The 18,316-nt window shown below is 35.3% G+C and overlaps 1 protein-coding gene across 7 annotated transcripts in view; it reads right to left on the bottom strand.

The window, feature by feature from the left end:
* Positions 1 to 18,316, bottom strand: part of TBC1D12 (TBC1 domain family member 12) — a 117,698-nt gene that overhangs the window by 22,982 nt on the left and 76,400 nt on the right. For all 7 annotated transcript variants that reach the window (XR_005793576.1, XM_040485912.1, XM_040485911.1 and 4 more), the window contains 5 exons: positions 16,027 to 16,144; positions 14,729 to 14,835; positions 9,601 to 9,681; positions 6,396 to 6,484; positions 5,294 to 5,365 (listed from right to left, as the gene is read on the bottom strand). Coding sequence is in view for 6 of the 7 variants with exons in the window: in XM_040485912.1 (XP_040341846.1) it covers positions 5,294 to 5,365; positions 6,396 to 6,484; positions 9,601 to 9,681; positions 14,729 to 14,835; positions 16,027 to 16,144 (467 nt within the window). In the remaining variant the exon portion in view is untranslated. The remainder of the gene's footprint in view (positions 1 to 5,293; positions 5,366 to 6,395; positions 6,485 to 9,600; positions 9,682 to 14,728; positions 14,836 to 16,026; positions 16,145 to 18,316) is intronic.

Genomic DNA, 18,316 nt, shown 5'->3' with positions numbered 1-18,316 from the left:
GGAAAAGTGTCTGTTCATGTCTTCTGCCCATTTCTTAACTGGTTATTTGTTTTTTGGGTGTTGAGTTGTTAAGCTCTTTATAGATTTTGGAATCTAACCTTTTATCAGATATATCATTTGTAAATATCTTCTCCCATTCCATAAGTTGCACTTTAGTTTTGTTGCTTGTTTCCTGAGCTGTGCAGAAGCTTTTAATGTTGAAGTCCCAATAGTTCATATGTTTACTTTTATTTCCCTTGCCTCTGGAGATATGTCTAGTAAGGAGATGCTCTGGCTGAGGTCAAAGAGGTTGCTGCCCGTGTTCTCCTCTGTGATTTTGATGGTTTCCTGTCTTACATTTAGATCTTTCATCCATTTTTAATTTATTTGTGTATGGTATAAGAAAGTGGTCCAGTTTCATTCTTCTGCATGTTGCTGTCCAATTTTCCCAACACCATTTGTTGAAGAGACTTTTTTCCATCAGATATTATAATGAGAGAACTTAAGTATGATGTATTTACAAACAGTGAAAGGCATTGAGTAAAAAGCTCATCTATATAGATGCTTGCTTGTGAGTTATGGAGAACTATTATGAATTTTTTAGCAAATAAGTGATATGGAACTGCTGCTATAAAAATACTCATTCTTTGGGGCACATGGGTGGCTCAGCTGGTTAAGCATCTGACTTTGGCTCAGGTCATGATCTCACGATTCATGGGTTCGAGCCCCACATTGGGCTCTGTGCTGACAGCTCAGAGCCTGGGGCCTGCTTCAGATTCCATGTCTCCTTCTCTCTCTGCCCCTCCTCTGCTCTCTCTCTCTCTCTCTCTCCTTCAAAAATAAATATTTAAAACAAAAACAAAAACAAACCTCATTCTTTTACTAAACAAAAAAAATTCATCATCCACTTTACTTCTGGTAAAGACTTGCATAAGAGACTTACATAAAAAGACCACTAAGGATATTTGCAATGAAACCATGGTCTCTTTTTCCCAACCAAATGTTTTGAAAGGTTTGCCTACAATCACTATTTCTACTTTCTCAGCTCTCTTTGAAGTTTTTAGCACACCTCAGTCTGGATTCCCACTCCATTACTATACCATCTTGAAACTTCTTGCCAGGATAACCAGTACTTATAAACCCCAATGGGCACTTTTCTATGCTCCTAGAATTCCGTTTGGTTCTGTGATCCAGTATTTTTTTGTTCTCCTCCTACTTCCCTGGCTTCTTCTGATTACTTTCGGCAAAATCTACAGAAATTCCCTATTTGATTTTCTAGAGTATTAATTCCATGAGGACAGAGCCTGTGGTAGGCAGAATAACGTGCCTAAGACGGGATCTATATCCTAATTGCTGGAACCTATGAAAATGATTTCTTACATGGCAAAAGGGACTTTGCAGATGTGATTAAATTAAGGATTTTGTGATGGTGAGATCACAATGTAAGTGTATTGGTGGGTGTGCCCAATGTAATCATCATGAGGATCCTTATAAATAAAAAAGGGAAGTAGGAGAATCAGAGAGAGAGAAACTTGAGGATACGATACTACTAGCTTTGAAGATGGAGGTGCAGGGTCAAGAGCCAAGGAATGCGGGCAGTTTCCAGAAGCCAGAGTAGGCAAGGAAGTGAGTTCTTCCCTAGAGCCTCCAGAAAGATAACAGCCCTGCCAATACCTTGACTTTCAGATTTCTAGTCTCCAGAGCTTCCAGATAATAAATCTATATTGTTTAAAGCCACTAAGTTTGTGGCAATTTGTTATGGCAATAATAGGAAACTACTACAGTACAGAGACAAGACCATGTCTGTTTGTTTACAATTATATTCTTTAAAAAAAAATTAAAAAAAAAATTTTTTTTTACGTTTATTTATTTTTGAGACAGAGAGAGACAGAGCATGAATGGGGGGAGGGTCAGAGAGAGGGAGACACAGAATCTGAAACAGGCTCCAGGCTCTGAGCTGTCAGCACAGAGCCTGATGGGGGGCTCGAACTCACGGACTGCAAGATCATGACCTGAGCCGAAGTCGGCTGCTTAACCGACTGAGCCACCCAGGCGCACCTAAAAAAATTTTTTTAAGTTTATTTATTTTGAGAGAGAGAGAGACAGCGTGAGTTGGGGAGGAACAGAGAGAGAGAGAATCCCAAGCAGGGGGTCATGTGGGGCTTGAACTCATGAAACCTTGAGATCATGACCTGAGCCAAACCCAAGAGTTGGACGCTCAACCAACTGAGCCACCCAGGCGCCCCACGATTATATTTCTAACATAAAAATATATTTTTATATTAAAATTGTTAACCATCTGTAATAGAAGAGTAGCCAATAGAAGGAATTAAAAATATATTTAATTGAATCTAAGATGCTGTTTAAAAAACATTATTTTACATCACACCAAAAAAGAAAAATGCCACTTAAACATTGACAACACTTTATTAGAATTTTTATTTGATGTGTATCACAGAGCTATTTAAAGCTCAGATTTATCATATATCACTATTTCGTATATATGAAAAGGAAATAAAAATAAAGTTATTTCTACAGTATCTTCAAAGTCCAATTTTTGAATATTCTGTATGATTTATCAACTTGTGATGTGATGCAGTAAAATAAGCACACCATTTACATAGTATTTCTATGAAAAATGTATAACCTAAATCTAACCATGAGGAAATGATCAGGAAACTACTGCAAAAGAATCAAAAAAGGGTCATTATAAAATCAGGCTTGACTCTTCAAAAGTGTTACAGTCATGATAGACAGAAAAGGCTAAAAAACTGTTCCAGATGAAAGGACACTAAGGCAACAGGACAACTAAATGCCACATCCAACTCTGACTGGATCCTGGAAGTGGCGCTGGGATGGAGCTAGTGCAACTTTTCTGTTTGAAGTTAGTCAAAATAAAAATTTAACAAACAAAAAACCCTTATGGATAGACCACGCAGCTTAAGAAGTAAAACTTTAGGGGTGCCTGGCTGGCTCAGTTGAAACAGCATGCAACTCTTGATCTTGGGGTTGTGAGTTCAAGCCCCACATTGGGCATAGAGCTTACTTTAAAAAAAAAAAAAAAAAAAAGCAAAGAAAAAAAACAAGAAAGAAAAAGAAGTAAAACTACCAGTTGAAATACCTGTGTAACTGAACCACTTTGTTACTTGAAATCTTTCTTCCTTCCCTTAAGCTTGGCTGGGTCATGGGAGGAAGTCAACTACTTATATTCCCTATTCTTTATTGCCTTTGCACACATGCACACAGATCTTTCTTGTTTTTGTTTTGCTGACAATCACTGTAGACAAACAGAAAACTATAATGAAAATAAATGCGGGGAAGATACACACCTTGCAAAGTTCTTACAGTAATACCGGAGTCCTGGTCTACAGTTTCTGACTCCTTCTGAGATATTGGAAAATGTAGTCTCCTCACTTCCACCTTTATGATCTACTGACCTTAGAGCCCCACCATAGTGCAAGCCAAGTTCACAGTAGTTACAGTCCAGACAAATTAATAGCTCCCTACTTCCTTGCTTCAAAATGCAAAGCTTATATCAGAGGACCTACAGACAGGTGATAATCAAGACTCAAGAGTTTTATTCTACTCAGAAGTAAGCTATAACCAGGGCACCTAGCTGGCTCGGTTCGAAGACATGTGACTCTTGATCTCAGGGTTGTGAGTTCAAGGCCCCACACTGGGTGTGTAGAGGTTACTTAAAAATAAAATCTTTAAAAGATGTGAACATTACATAATGTTTTTATAATTCTATGACATAAAACATGAGCAAGAGAGTCTTTATTTCATTTCATTTCACTTTTAAATAGGCTTCATGTACAGCACGGAGCCCAGTGCAGGGCTTGAACTCACCACCCTGAGATCAAGACCTGAGCTGAGGATCAAGAATCAGATGCTTAACCAACTGAGTCACCCAGGCACCCTAAACAAGAGAGTTTAGACTCCTCATCCAAATTTACTTTCTCCATAAAGACTACTTGACAATCTTCTTTAATACAAAACCTGTCCCATTCTCAAACCTAGCACTTTCCCCCTTTATACACCATACTTTTTACTTTTCCTGTAGCACTTATTACCTTTTAATATAACATGATTTATTTGTTTGTTGTTTGTCTCCTCCTCCTAAACCCTAAGTGTCAGAAGGGGAATAATCTTTATTTTGTTCACTGAGGTATCTAAAGTGCCTAGAACAATGCCTGGCATATAGCAATGACCACACAAATATTTGTTGAGTGAATGAATAAACAAACGTACAAATGAACATGTAACAAAACAGAGTAAGTTAAGTTGTACCAGACAACAATCCTATTCTCTGAAACTCTCCTATTTTAAGACAGAGGTGAGCAGATGAGGTTTTATGACTTCTAGTTAAACACGGCAAATTGAACACTCACATTTTTCTTTGTTCCCTCCCAAATCCAACTAAAATGACGGTAAAGAAAAAAAAATTAGCCTAGAAGGACAAAGAGAATGGAAAATAATATAAACAGTAAATAAAATGTCAACAGCATTTTAGAAATTTTAACTAAATGTTAAATTAGTTAAATGCTGAAATGATGAATGCTGAAACTAAAATATCTGCAGAGGAGGAAGCAGAGGAGGAATAAGCAGCAAGCCAATTCAGCCATACATCTGGAAGGCTCAGAAACTGAAGTTATCAGGTCCCTCTGAAATTGGGAGGTAAGGCTAAAACTAGGATTCAACCAGTTTATCAAAGGCCCAAGTCTCCTTCCTCTATCCTGTATGGACAGATGCCTATCCTTCCCTCAACCTGGCATAATAGAAGAGGTTTATCTCTAGAGGCACAGGCACTGGAAGAAGGGGATAAAGCACCATACCAACAGAAGTGGCAATAAATAAAAGTTTACAAACTGAATAATGAAATCCCAGCAGTTCTTCCAGAAATCTGGTGGGCAGTCTCATAAACCCCTGGGAAGATTCCTCTCTAGGTAAGTTGGTAGGCCAAAGAAAAATAAGACATAGAGAATACAGACATTTGGGAGCTAGTGCAATATAAGATACTTTGCGAAGGGGCGCCTGGGTGGCGCAGTCGGTTAAGCGTCCGACTTCAGCCAGGTCACGATCTCGCGGTCCGTGAGTTCGAGCCCCGCGTCGGGCTCTGCGCTGATGGCTCGGAGCCTGGGGCCTGTTTCTGATTCTGTGTCTCCCTCTCTCTCTGCCCCTCCCCCGTTCATGCTCTGTCTCTCTCTGTCCCAAAAATAAATAAACGTTGAAAAAAAAAAATTAAAAAAAAAAAAAGATACTTTGCGAAGATAAAATGTTTATATTCAAAAACCAGACTGAAACAAATACTTACATAACCAACATCAGGTCTGTAACACGTATATGCCCCTAAGATACTATGTAAGACATCATGATACGGACCACCCTTAAGAGAGAAAAATGAAATGTCAAACTGTACAAATAATAGTCTCTAAGTTAATTCTCAAATAATTAATTTTTAAAGACTTCCTAAATGACTAGTTTTAGTTAGTATATTGTATCATTATCAGAAATATTCTAAATACACTCTGCCAAGATATTTTCTCTAAAAAATAAAAAAATATTTAATCCTGAAAAAACCAAATAAACTCACTTGACAGATACAAGTTATCATTTTAAAGATTGCTAGATTTGGTACAAGATTATGATGAAAACAGATTGTTCCATTTCATACAATATAATTTCAGCAAAAGAAACCCATCAAGCTACAGCAAGTTATGTTTATCAATAATTTTAATCTTAATGGTAAAAATTTTTATCTCATTTTATCAATCTATAGATAGAGGAATTCCATGTGTGAAATATACAGTCCACACAAAATGTAATCATTTCTCACAAAGTACGTTTCTCACAAGCAACTCGTAAGCCTCTGCACAAAATGATTTTTATAAGCCATTTTTTTCCCATTTCAATAGTAATTCTGGAAAACTAAGGTTTGGGCAAAAGTTCTTTACATGTTAACTGACTAATAAGCAAAATGTTAAAATTCATATACCTTACAGAATAAAAAGTAAAACAAAGAAATGCACCTTAATGAATAAAGGTATCATGGGCTATGCTAACGGCAATGCATTCAGTTAGTGGAATAAAATAACAGAAATTCCTTTAGAATTTTCCCACTAGTTTCACACTTTCTATATAAAGGTCTCCAACTTTTATAGTTTGCCTTTAAAAAAATAATAGCTACGAATTTGAGAATTTGTTCTGTTAAAAAAAATTTTTTTTTAAGTAGTTACATGGCTGTCTGGGTGGCTCAGCTGGCTAAGTGACTGACTCTTGGTCTTGGCTCAGGTCTTGATTTCAGGGTTGTGAGTTCAAGCCTCATGCTGGGCTCCACACTGGGCATGAAGCCTACTTAAAACAAAAAACAAAAAACAAAAAAAAAAAACTAGTTATAACTGGTTAGAAACACTCACCTTCTGGAAGATGTAAAGGGATGGAAATGTACGGGATATGTCCAACTTAATTAATTCCAGACTGGCCTCCCGATCAGCAACAGATACACCTGCATTTGCAAGGTAGATAAAATTAAAATGATTACTTGACTATATACCCAGTTCAATCTTGTACACACAGAATAATCATATAGCACAGATGTTACTTAAGGAAAGTTAAAAGCTTCATAATCAAGAAATTTAAAGAAATGCCACATAGCTTTTACTAGAACTTAAGGGTTTCTTTTATGAAGAAAATATTTATATACTTATCAGAAAACTATATGAAGGATTTCTACTTCCAGTTTTTATACAAGGTAAGCACAGACTATCACTCCCACGATAACAACTGGGGAAAAAAACAAGTAAGCTTCCAATATCCCAAGTTTTTTTAAAAAGGCATATGAAAACTGTAAACACAGAGAGGATTTAAATTCCAGAAAGAAAAGAGGCTTTCCTACATAGCCATTTTTCTTCCTAGAGGCATATGCCAAGTCTGGGCATGAGCTCAGGACTGAGTTTGCCATACACAAAGGTACTCTGCTTGGGAAAAGAGAAACCTTGGGAAAAGAGAAACCCTTAGACCTCTTCATAACCAAATAACACTGATGTGATACATAGAATCACAAGGGAGAGTGTCTCAGGGGAGGGAGGAGCCTCTAATAAAAACAGGACAGGGGCGCCTGGGTGGCACAGTCGGTTAAGCGTCCGACTTCAGCCAGGTCACGATCTCGCGGTCCGTGAGTTCGAGCCCCGCGTCGGGCTCTGGGCTGATGGCTCGGAGCCTGGAGCCTGTTTCCGATTCTGTGTCTCCCTCTCTCTCTGCCCCTCCCCCGTTCATGCTCTGTCTCTCACTGTCCCAAAAATAAAAATAAAAACGTTGAAAAAAAAAATTTTAAAAAATAAAAACAGGACAGTTCTTCCTACCCAGATATTTGAATCCCACAATGAATTAAGTATATCTAAAGCTTCAACCTTGTCCCAACCTAGCTCAGTTGCTGACTGAACTGAAGTAATAACCCAACTCCCTGACAGAAAAGAGCATGCTTCCTCTGCAGGGGAAACATCCACTTCAGTTTCTATATTATTCTTTATTCAGTGATTTACATATAATTGGAAATTTTAAGATATGCAAATAAGCAGAAAAATATGACTTGTAATCAAGGGGAAACAGCCAATAAAAGCAGACATGAAGATGACCCAGTAATGGAATGAATAAACAAGAATATTGACTGTTACATGTTCAAGAAAAGAGAGGAAAAGATGGGGGGAAATGTATGGGATGGAAAGATGAAGAATTGCCACAGAGAAATAGAATCTATGAAAAGAATCAGGTAGACATTCTAGATTACAGAATATAATATCTGAAATTAAAGACTCATTGGACATATCTAATAGACTGGATATAGGAAAAGAGGGGATTGGTGAAACTGATTATAGGAATAAAAATCATCTAAACTGAGGCACAGAAGGAAAACAATGTTTTTTAAGTGTACAAGACTTGGGGCTCCTGGGTGGTTCAGTCGGTTGAGCATCGGAGTTCAGCTCAGGTCATGATCTCACAGTTGTGGGTTGGAGCGCCGTGTTGGGCTCTGTGCTGACAGCTCACAGCCTGGAGCCTGCTTCAAATTTGTGTCTCCCTTTCTCTCTCTCTCTGCCCCTCCCCGGCTCACACTCTCTCTCAGTCTCTCAAAAATAAATGAACAAAAAAAAATTTTCTTTTAAGTGTATGAGACTTGTAGGGCACTGTGAAGTGGTCTAACATACACATAATTGGAGTCCAAAAAGGAGAGAAACAATGTGGCAGAAGTAATATTTGAAAAACAATGGCCAAAAAAGTTAAATGGCAACTGTAAATTATAAACACACAGGAAATGAGAAATCAGTAATTTAAACAGAACACTGTTCCTTACTGGAACAATTCTTCACTTACATGCAATTAATTTCTACGAAAGTGCAACTTTTACCACTTAATCATGACAAAATGTCTCAAAGTAAATGCTTATAATTTTAATTCTTATATTTTCAATACTTCATAAAAATAAATTCAAAAAGAATTATAAACAGCTAAGGCTATGCCAATATAAAGCCGCTAACATCTTGTCCTTCCTTGCACTTCTAGTTTCCCACAAATAGCTGACATAGCTAATAGGTCTCGAACAATACTTACGTGAACTTTTCTCAAAATCAAGTCTTCTCTCTAACCTTCTTTAGTCAATTTTCCCCACCCTTCTTTCATTCCTCTAAAATAGTACTCAAGGAATTTAACAAAGTTGTTTACATACTCACAGGAAACCACTCTGTAATGTATACCATTTCTCTATTCTAAACCATGCTCATTTTTAGAGTTTTACTGGCAAAAGAAAAGTGTTTGCTTTCTATGAAGTAAAACAAATATAGAAAGAAAAGTGACTGGCAGACAAATAGCACCCTATTATTCAAGGAGAAGAGATGGCTGACTAAACTTACCTATACTTAATATACAATGTTAACAGGAAAAAATTGCTCCTGTTTCCTCCAAAATGACTAGGAAAAAAAACTGATGAGAGTGGAAGGAAAGATGAAGTCTGTAAGTTAAATGAACAAAGGCTATGGCACAATAATTATAAATAATGTATTAATTAGGTAGTGAGTGAAAGTGAGTGAGGAGACAGGAAGTCACAAGTGAGGAATGAAAATCATCTATCTTTTTAATTTTTTAATGTTTATTTTTGAGAGATGGAGGGAGGGAGAAACTGAAGCAAGCTCCAGGCTCCAAGCTGTCAGCACAGTGCCTGATGCGGGGCTCAAACCCATGAACAATGAGAGCATGACCTGAGCTGAAGTTGGACACCTAACCCACTGAGTCACCTTGGCACCCCGAAGACCATCTATCTTTAAGTTAAGAGTTAGCTTAAAAATACTTCACCCCATTAGTCTTACTGCTGTGAATAAATCCTGAGCTCCAAGGTCCAAAAACCTGGGTTTACATCACAGATTCACTGCTTACAAATTAACTACTTTGAGCCTCAGTTTCCTTTTATACCATTCAGGATAACCACCTACTTAAAGGGCTATTAACATTAAAGAAGATAATGTATGTAAAGCAATTACTACAGTTCCTGACACATGGTAAAAATCACACTGGTATCTTCAGTGACTGGATTTTCACCCAGAAATTTGTATTAAAAAAAAAAAAAAATCACACCTTCTGTATCATTCTCTGAACTTGTTTCACTAAAGCTTTTCCATCGTTCTTTTGCTCTCGAGAGAAAGATTTCATAAAGTTCTGGAGGAAAACAAAACAAAAATTAATAAATAGTAGGAAAATACATTCATATATTTTAATTTATATTCTTAAAAATAAAGAGAAAAATCTTATTATAGCTTAGGTCTCCCTTACATAGCAGGCATCAAAAGTGTGGCACACTGATGTTATCTGATGCTACCGAAACTATTTATTACTACAACTGGAAAGAGAGAAAATAACAATACTGCACAGTGGTCATCCAAATAGCTACAACAGAGAATTTAAGTATGAGGCAGGAAGAAATACTTTTGCTAAAGGAGTATCATCATGGAATAGCAGAAAAATGATTTTTGGAGTCAGTCAGACCTAGATTCAAATACCAGCTCTGTGGTATTTGGGACTTTAAGAAAGTCACTTTGTCACTCTGGAACTTGGCTTTCTTCATCTGTAAATTGGAGAAAGAGAATGCCTACTCATGGTATACTGATGATTAAACAAGACAATTTTTGTAAAGTTCCTGACACCTCGTAGACTGTCAATAAACGTTAGTTCTTGCTTTCCTTCTCTCTTGAAACCGGCTCTCCATTATGATATTACTATCTAAAGCTACCTAAACTTCACATAGTTTGGTCAGAGGGCTTGCATTCAAAAATCTTACTCGTATCTTTTCATTTTAAGTACCCATCACTTTTTGAGACTGCCACTCTATGCTTCCTTACACAGGACCTTATCCAACTTCAAGAACAGAAGAAACAAGTTTTTTTTCTCAATTCTCAGATTTTAATTATCTTTACTTTCTGTGCTGATATTCTAAATTACATAAAAACAGAAAATTTCAATGCCAAATGAATAGCAAAAACTATTTCTTACCAAACACCAACATTTATATATTGCCCAAAATACCAAGAACACTTTTTTGTTTCAATTGATCTTTTTAAATAAAAAGTTTGTTTAAAGGCAATACAATGAATAATTAAAAAAAAATTTTTTTTAATGTTTATTTTTGAAGGAGAGACAGAGTGTGAGCAGGGGAGGGGCAGAGAGAAAGGGAGACACAGAATCTGAAGCAGGCTCCAGGCTCTGAGCCGTCAGCACAGAGCCCAACATGGGGCTCGAACTCACGAACTGTGAGATCATGACCAGAGCTAAGTCGGACACTCAACCGACTGAGGCACCCTTCAATTAAGAATTTTTTAAAAATTCAAGTAGTACAAAACAGTATAGAATGAAAAATATATTTCCTTCCCTCAGATGTGACTGTGCTTACCAGAACTCTAAAGATGAAAATATGAATGTTATTATGTATATACAGATATATCTTCCTGTTAAAAAAAAAAGTGTGGCAACATATTACAGCATGATCTGCATCTTGCTTTATTATATCTGAAGCTGTTCTTTATTAGTAGAATAAAATCTGCTTTAGTTTTTTTTTTTTTAAACAACTGCATAGTATTCCAATGTATATACCATAAAAAGTATTCTTACATTGCCAAGAATCAGATCATTATAAAAAACTGACTACATACATTTCAAATAGACTCTTACTATTTTGATCTCTTCCCCCTTCTGTTTATTTTTCATTACTACTAATGGCTCAGAAAAAAATTAAAAAAAAAAAAAAGTCAAGTGCCAAAAAAAAAAAAAAAAAAAGTCAGGTGCCTGGGTGACTCAATCAGTTGAGCGTCTGACTCGACTTCAGTTCAGGACATGATTTCACAATTCTTGAGTTCGAGCCCCACACCAGGCTCTCCACTTACAGTGCAGAGCCTACTTGGGATTCTCCTTCTCTCCCTTTGTCTCTGCCCCTCATGCACCCTTTCTCTCTCTCCCTACCTCGAAAATAATTAAATAAACCTAAAATATAATAAAACTTAAAATTTTTTTTAAATATAAAAAGTCTAAATTTCTATTATTTGAGTCCATCAATAATTTGGTTAAAGAGGTAGACATAATTTTTTAATTATATATACAATTTTTTTGCAGTTATCAGGTACCAAACTGAAGTCCACAATTTCTGGTTTCAAGCTGATTCCAAGCCAGGTCCAGTTTCACTATTCTACTTAAACCTTAGAACTATCTTGGAAGAAAAAAGGCTCACCAAATAAATCATCACCTTAGGAAGTCACAAAACTGATCCAATAAGAAAAATGTGGTAATGCATTTCAAAACATCAAAGGACATCTCTACAGGGAAGACTTAGAGTGCTTATCTATAAGAAGAAGACCTGTATGTCAGTTCAATTCCATGCCTGACTCCACAGGTCTTATTTATGTTACTCTGAATCTACAAACGTAGAACCTGAAGCAGACTTACAGTTGTATATTGGACTTGAATAGAGAATACTTTGAGATCAGTGTATGTTTAATTTTCTCATTTTCTGGCAATGATAATACTGTCTGCATATACTCTCAGCAAATTCACTTTCACTGTAATTTTATATTCATATTTTTCATTATCACAAATATTGTTAGAACAATCCTGAGATAGTTAATAATCTTACCTCCATTTACAGATGAAGAAAACTAATTCTCTTAGATGTTAAATAATTTGCCCAAGGTCACAAACCTAATATATAGTGGAACCAAGATTTGAACCACATCTGACTGACTTTAGAGCCTTTATTCTTACTTACTATTCTCCAGGGGTTATAAATTTCGTGATCAAAACAAATGCACCAGGTAAAAACTCAAACTATTAGAGCCATTAAAGTAAACAAAGTTATCAAAAGTAAATTTACTTCAACTGAAATTTAGCTTCCTTCCTACCACTAAAGAAAAAGAATGATTACCTATTCTATTCCTGAATATATAATTATTTAGTAGAGAAAATCTAAAATTACTTTGAAAGTAAATAACTAGTTATGTTACTAACTTTATATTTTGAGCTTAGAAAAGAACTTCAAATTTGATTACAGTATCACAAAAGTTTAATACCACCTAGCCAATATTTTAATGTAGAAGCTATCAGATACTTAACATTCTAAAGCCAAAGTTCTCAACAAAACTGAAAACCAAATTTCAAATAGCCACCAATAATTTATCACCTCAACTGTATACAAAACCGAGTCTTAAGACTTTAAACAATTATAATACGTCCAACAATCCTTAATATCAAGGATTTTAATTATCTAACTGAAAGTTCTGACAATAATGTAAAATTATTTCCTTTTAATCTGTTTCAAGCACAGAGAGCAAAACAAACCTTTGTTTTATTTGGGGGGAACAGTTAGGTCAGGTAGACTCTAACCTTTTCTAAGCTAAATTAAAAAAATATTGATTGATTGATTGTTAATGTAAACTCTATCCCCAACGTGGGGCTTGAACTCATGACCCCAAGATCAAGAGTTGCATGCTCTACTGACTAAGCCAGCAGGTAACCCACTTAATGCTTTCTTTAAATTCTATTTTTAAATTAAAAAAAAAAAAGGTCTGGTTAAAATAACATCTTCATTATGGGATATTTGTGAAAATCAATGCTAAAAATCATTCACAATCATGTCACTCAAAGTTGGCATCACTTTGAAGACTAAAGATAAATATTTAGATTTTTGTTATTAATCTGTCCAGTTATATATACAACACTGATTTGCTACAATGGGCATCATTGTAGAAAAACTTTTGCACTCAATCCTGATAATGTTCTTATTGTTTAGAACTAGAATAAATAGGTCAAAGGTTATTTTTTGAGGCTTTTAATACATGTTTCTATAGTATTATCAGTCATCCCCTATGTCGGTTATTCTCATTCGTTTTAATCACTTTTGAGAGGTAAGAAACAGTACCTTGATTGCTCTTTTAACATACATGTCATTGATTTGGCTATCACTAAGAAAATGATTAAGTAAGTCACAGTACAACCAAACTGTGGACTACAGTGCAGCTATAGTATGTATAAGGTACACTTATATATAGTGCTCAAGACAGATTAAAGTGTGAAAAAAATAAGCCACAGAATAAGCTGATGGCATAAATTCCTTTTTGTGGGAATAAAAAGAAAAGAAAAAGAGAAGCTTTAAAAATTATCATATTTCGGGGCGCCTGGGTGGCTCAGTCGGTTAAGCATCTGACTTCGGCTCAGGTCATGATCTCATGGTTTGTGAGTTTGAGTCCCACGTTGGGCTCTGTGCTGACAGCTCAGAGCCTGGAGCCTGCTTCGGATTATGTGACTCCTCTCTCTGCCCCTCCCCAACTTGTGCTCTATGTCTTTCAAAAAATAAATAAATGAAAATAAAATTAAAAAAAAATTATATGTTGAGGCACACTTTTTTTACGAGCACAGAAAAAAGATCTGATAGGATCAAAAGCAGGAGTTTGGGTAGAAGAGAGGGAAGAAGCATACAGTTTGTACCATACTATCACTTGACTTAAAAAAAATTGATATATAAAAATTTTAAAGTAACAGTAACAATATATTATTTCCGTTATTATACCAGAGCCCCCAAGTCTTTCTATGGTGCCACTGTCCATGTTATCACTCAGACCTATTTAGTACCTTTTATTATTAACTATTTAACATTTTCCTCTATTTGATATTATCCTAATTTTATATTTTTTACTGCATCGAAACCACTTTACCTTTTACTTCTATCCTTTAAGGTTTTAAGAAACATAAGAAAATAAAACATTTCCTTGCGAGTCTTATTTTTTTTTAATTTGGAAATTTTCAAATAAAAAAATCCAAAAGGACTGGTTTGGGTAGAGATGTAGGAAAAGAAATTTCTAGGCTTCTATCTATCTATATATATTTTTTAATAAAGGGAAACCTTTCCACAATTACACTATTTTTCTTTGTATATACTTCTATATCCACCGCTACCTAGAATTCTAGAAGTTACCTGCAGTGAAAATATCTGGATGTCAAAAATATTACTGATGGTTGTAAACTAAAGGAAAACCCACAAACCTTATTTATATAATAACTTACTCATTAAATCATACCAGGTTTTGGAGAGAGTGGGAATGAAACATGCTCTAAAATGACATTATATATGATAATGCCTTTTTAAATGGCCAGTCTATTAATCTGTTTTATAATTCTGGAGATGGCTGTTTTCATGTGTGGGAGTAACTGAATATAGAATACAAACCAGGAGTGATATTTAGTTCATTTCCTACAGCTAGACTCCAAACTTTCCCACGAACACTAGGGGGCAATCCCTGCCACCACAATTCTCGAACTCTTCTTGTACTACGCCTAGAATTAAAGGGGGAGAAAAAAGGACACAGTTACTTTTTATACCAAAAACACTAGTTGCATGATGGTTTAGCTAGTCTATGGCCAAGTGACTGAATGATTTTTAAGAACATAGTTAAGCATGTGATGCATTCTTTCCGTGAGGTTCATGCTTGTAGGCAACAGAAGTCTAGAAAATATATGGTACCCTACAGAAGGACAATAGTAATTTAAAGGGAGCTGCCTTCTACAGCTGCCACTTATAGGGTACAATGAGAGAATCAGAAATAGGTGGACAGTCATGAAAAACAGGATAAAAGGAACATAAAAATCTTCTGTCAACTCAGTATCAAAAAAAAAAAAAAATCACAAGGTATTTATTATGGGTAAGGCCCTTGTCTTTGAGAGGCAGTGTGTCTGCTGAAAGAGTGTGGGCTTTAGAGTCAGATGGACGGGAGTTCAAATCTGGTTTAACTATTCATTAATTGTATAACCTTGGGCAAATCACTTAACCTAACCTTGAGCTTCTCTATAAGATAAATGGGAGTAAAGGTTGTAAGAATCAAATGTGATTACTTATATAAAGAGCCTAATTTGATACCTGTCACAATGTATCAATATTCAACAAATTCCCAATGCGTATCCTACACTGCAGAACACATCTCCTACCCTCCAGTCTAGAGGGAATATAAGGCATGTACAAAAATATTATCGGAAAATAAAAGGCAAAGTAAAGCAAGAAGTATATTAGCCTCAAAGTATAATGGGACATTAGAAAAGGGAAAGATCATATATAGCGTATTTATGATTATGAGAGAGGTGTATTAAAAATCACTTTAATATTTAACATTTAACAAATGCATCTTACAATGAATTACAGATTTAGTATTTTCTTTGCAAAACCTGCTATTATATCAATAATGCACCTTGCAGCAGATATGTTAAAATTAAGAAAATATAACTGAGGAAATTAAATTTTCATGGATCAACTAGCATTTCAGATGAATATCCTCAAAGGAAAGGTAAGATTCTGACAGGCATAGAAAGGGTGGTCAGTAAGGGAAGTAGGTATTAAGAGATTGAGGGATGTATAAAATTAAAGGTATAATTTAGCCAAGCATAAGACACATGTTGGAAATACTAAAAATAGAGAACTAGAAACATGAGATCTTTGGAGACAGACTTGAATCGAGGAAAAGTCTGCTTACTTACATTACTTCCCAATTGGGCAGTATTTCATTGATCCAAATTACCATTGCACTTGCGATATTTTCTTCCTGTTTAAATCGTTCTTTCATTATTTTTTTCCTTTTATAGGCTTCTTTAATTTCTGTTTTAAACAAGTAAAAATTATTTCAATACAAAAAAGCTAGATCATGATGCCCTTTTCCTTCTACCTAAGTCTAAAATATAAGCTTTCTCATAAAGAATATTCTGATAACAAGAAGGAAAGAAGAAAGGAGGGAAGGAAGAAGGGGAAAGAGGGAAGAAACGAAGCAGGGGAAAAATAGAAAGAAAATAAACTTGATTAATGTAATTTTAAAGTAAAACCTCCTATTCTAAGTTTGTTTCTTTTTTAGCTTATTGTTTTCATTTTTAGTAATCTCTGTACCCAATGTGGGCCTCAAACTCACAACCACAAGATCAAGTCACATGCTCTTCTGACTGAGCCACCCAGGTGCCCCTACATCTCCTCTTCTAAAAAAGTAAATGGAACTCAGGGCGCCTGGGTGGCTCAGTTGGTTGGGCATCCAACTTCGGCTCAGGTCATGATCTCACTGTTTGTGAGTTTGAGCCCTGCGTCGGGCTCTGTGCTATCAACTCGGAGCCTGGAGCCTGGAGCCTGGAGCCTGCCTCAGATTCTGTGTCTCTTTCTCTTTGCCCCCTCCCCTACTTGTGCTCTGTCTCTGTCTCTCAAAAATAAATAAATGCAAAAAAAAATTTTTTTAAAGTAAACAGAACAAAGGGTCAGAAAAATAGATTACTATATCACATATTCTATTTATACTTAATAAACAAACCGAAATTTGTCATGAATTAACTATGTAAAACCTAAACAACTGTGAGCAATTAACCAATACCCTTTTTTTCATATAAGGAAGGGATTTATGAATTTCCTTAGATAAAAGCACATGACATTAAAAAATAATTCTGCCAGTGACATTATTACACTTAACCCTGTCTAGCATGATGTCTTGCTTTACTAATTAGATTGAAATTAAAAAACCCTAATATATACACATATACAACACCCCTCTGAAAGTCAGAAGTCATAATTCTGAAACAAGAGATGGCTCAAAAAAAGAAGTGGTACATAAAATATATAAGATAATTATGTAGGGGAACCTGGGTGACTCAGTTGAGCATCCGACTTTGGCTCAGGTCATGATCTCACAGTTTGTAGGTTCAGGCCCCCCATGAGGCTCTGTGCTGACACCTTGGAACCTGGACCCTGCTTGGGATTCTGTGTCTCCCTCTCACTCTGCCCCTCCCCTGCTCACACACTATCTCTCAAAAATAAAAAAACATTTTAAAAAATTATAAATTATGTATATACTTTACTATATTATATTACAATTATAATTTTATAAAATTATATATAACATGTCATGTTAATATATAATGTATGTTTTAGCATATTATATATACTATATTAATATATAAGCATATTAATATAATATATAATTATATATAATGTTTTGTATATTTATTTGTTTATAGTTATATATAATTTTAGAACCAGTGGGGACTTCAGAGATCAGCTAGCCAAAATGTTTACTAATTGTGTTTCACAAATGCCTCAGAAATCATCTTAAGGGGCAAGTGGGAGGCCAAGTAACCAGCTCTACTTTCTTTACCTTGTCATATGCATTCATATTCTATATAACTTTTCTTTGGAGAGAGTTTCACTGCTTTTAAAACAAAAGTGTGGACAGAACACTTGAAAGCCTAAATCCAGTCAACCTGAATCCCACACTTCACAGATTTGAGGAAACTAACATTAGGTTTATTTACCATCATATCCAAGTAGTATCAAATAGGAGTAAAGCTGTTACCCTCTGATTTCTCAATTTAATGTTATTTCTATCATATCACATTGTAGGATTGTGTATTTATCAATAACTCTCTTAAATATTAATCAACTAGTAAGGTCAAAGTTCAGAGTCCATTAAAATGTGTTGGGTATGTTAGGAATATTTCAAATAAAATAAATTTATCCAATGTATAAATGATTAGGGCTTTTACAAAGATATAACTGCCTTATAGGTTTCTTATAACATTAAAAAATTAACCTCATTTCCAAAATAGTGCCATTAAATAGAACTGTATCCTATTACAGTATATTATAGTATTCCATTAACTTAAGGTCAAAGAAAAAAATCAGCTGCTAAAAGGCACATTTCTAAAAATACTTATGGCTGTATAGTATCTTTTCTCAACGTTTATTTATTTTGGGGACAGAGAGAGACAGAGCATGAACGGGGGAGGGGCAGAGAGAGAG

The sequence above is a fragment of the Herpailurus yagouaroundi genome, unplaced genomic scaffold (assembly GCF_014898765.1).
Source record: "Herpailurus yagouaroundi ecotype Mexico unplaced genomic scaffold, PumYag 163, whole genome shotgun sequence".
NCBI lineage: Eukaryota > Metazoa > Chordata > Mammalia > Carnivora > Felidae > Herpailurus > Herpailurus yagouaroundi.
Note: the sequence above shows the minus strand (reverse complement) of the source record. Positions and strands in the feature narration are given on the sequence as shown.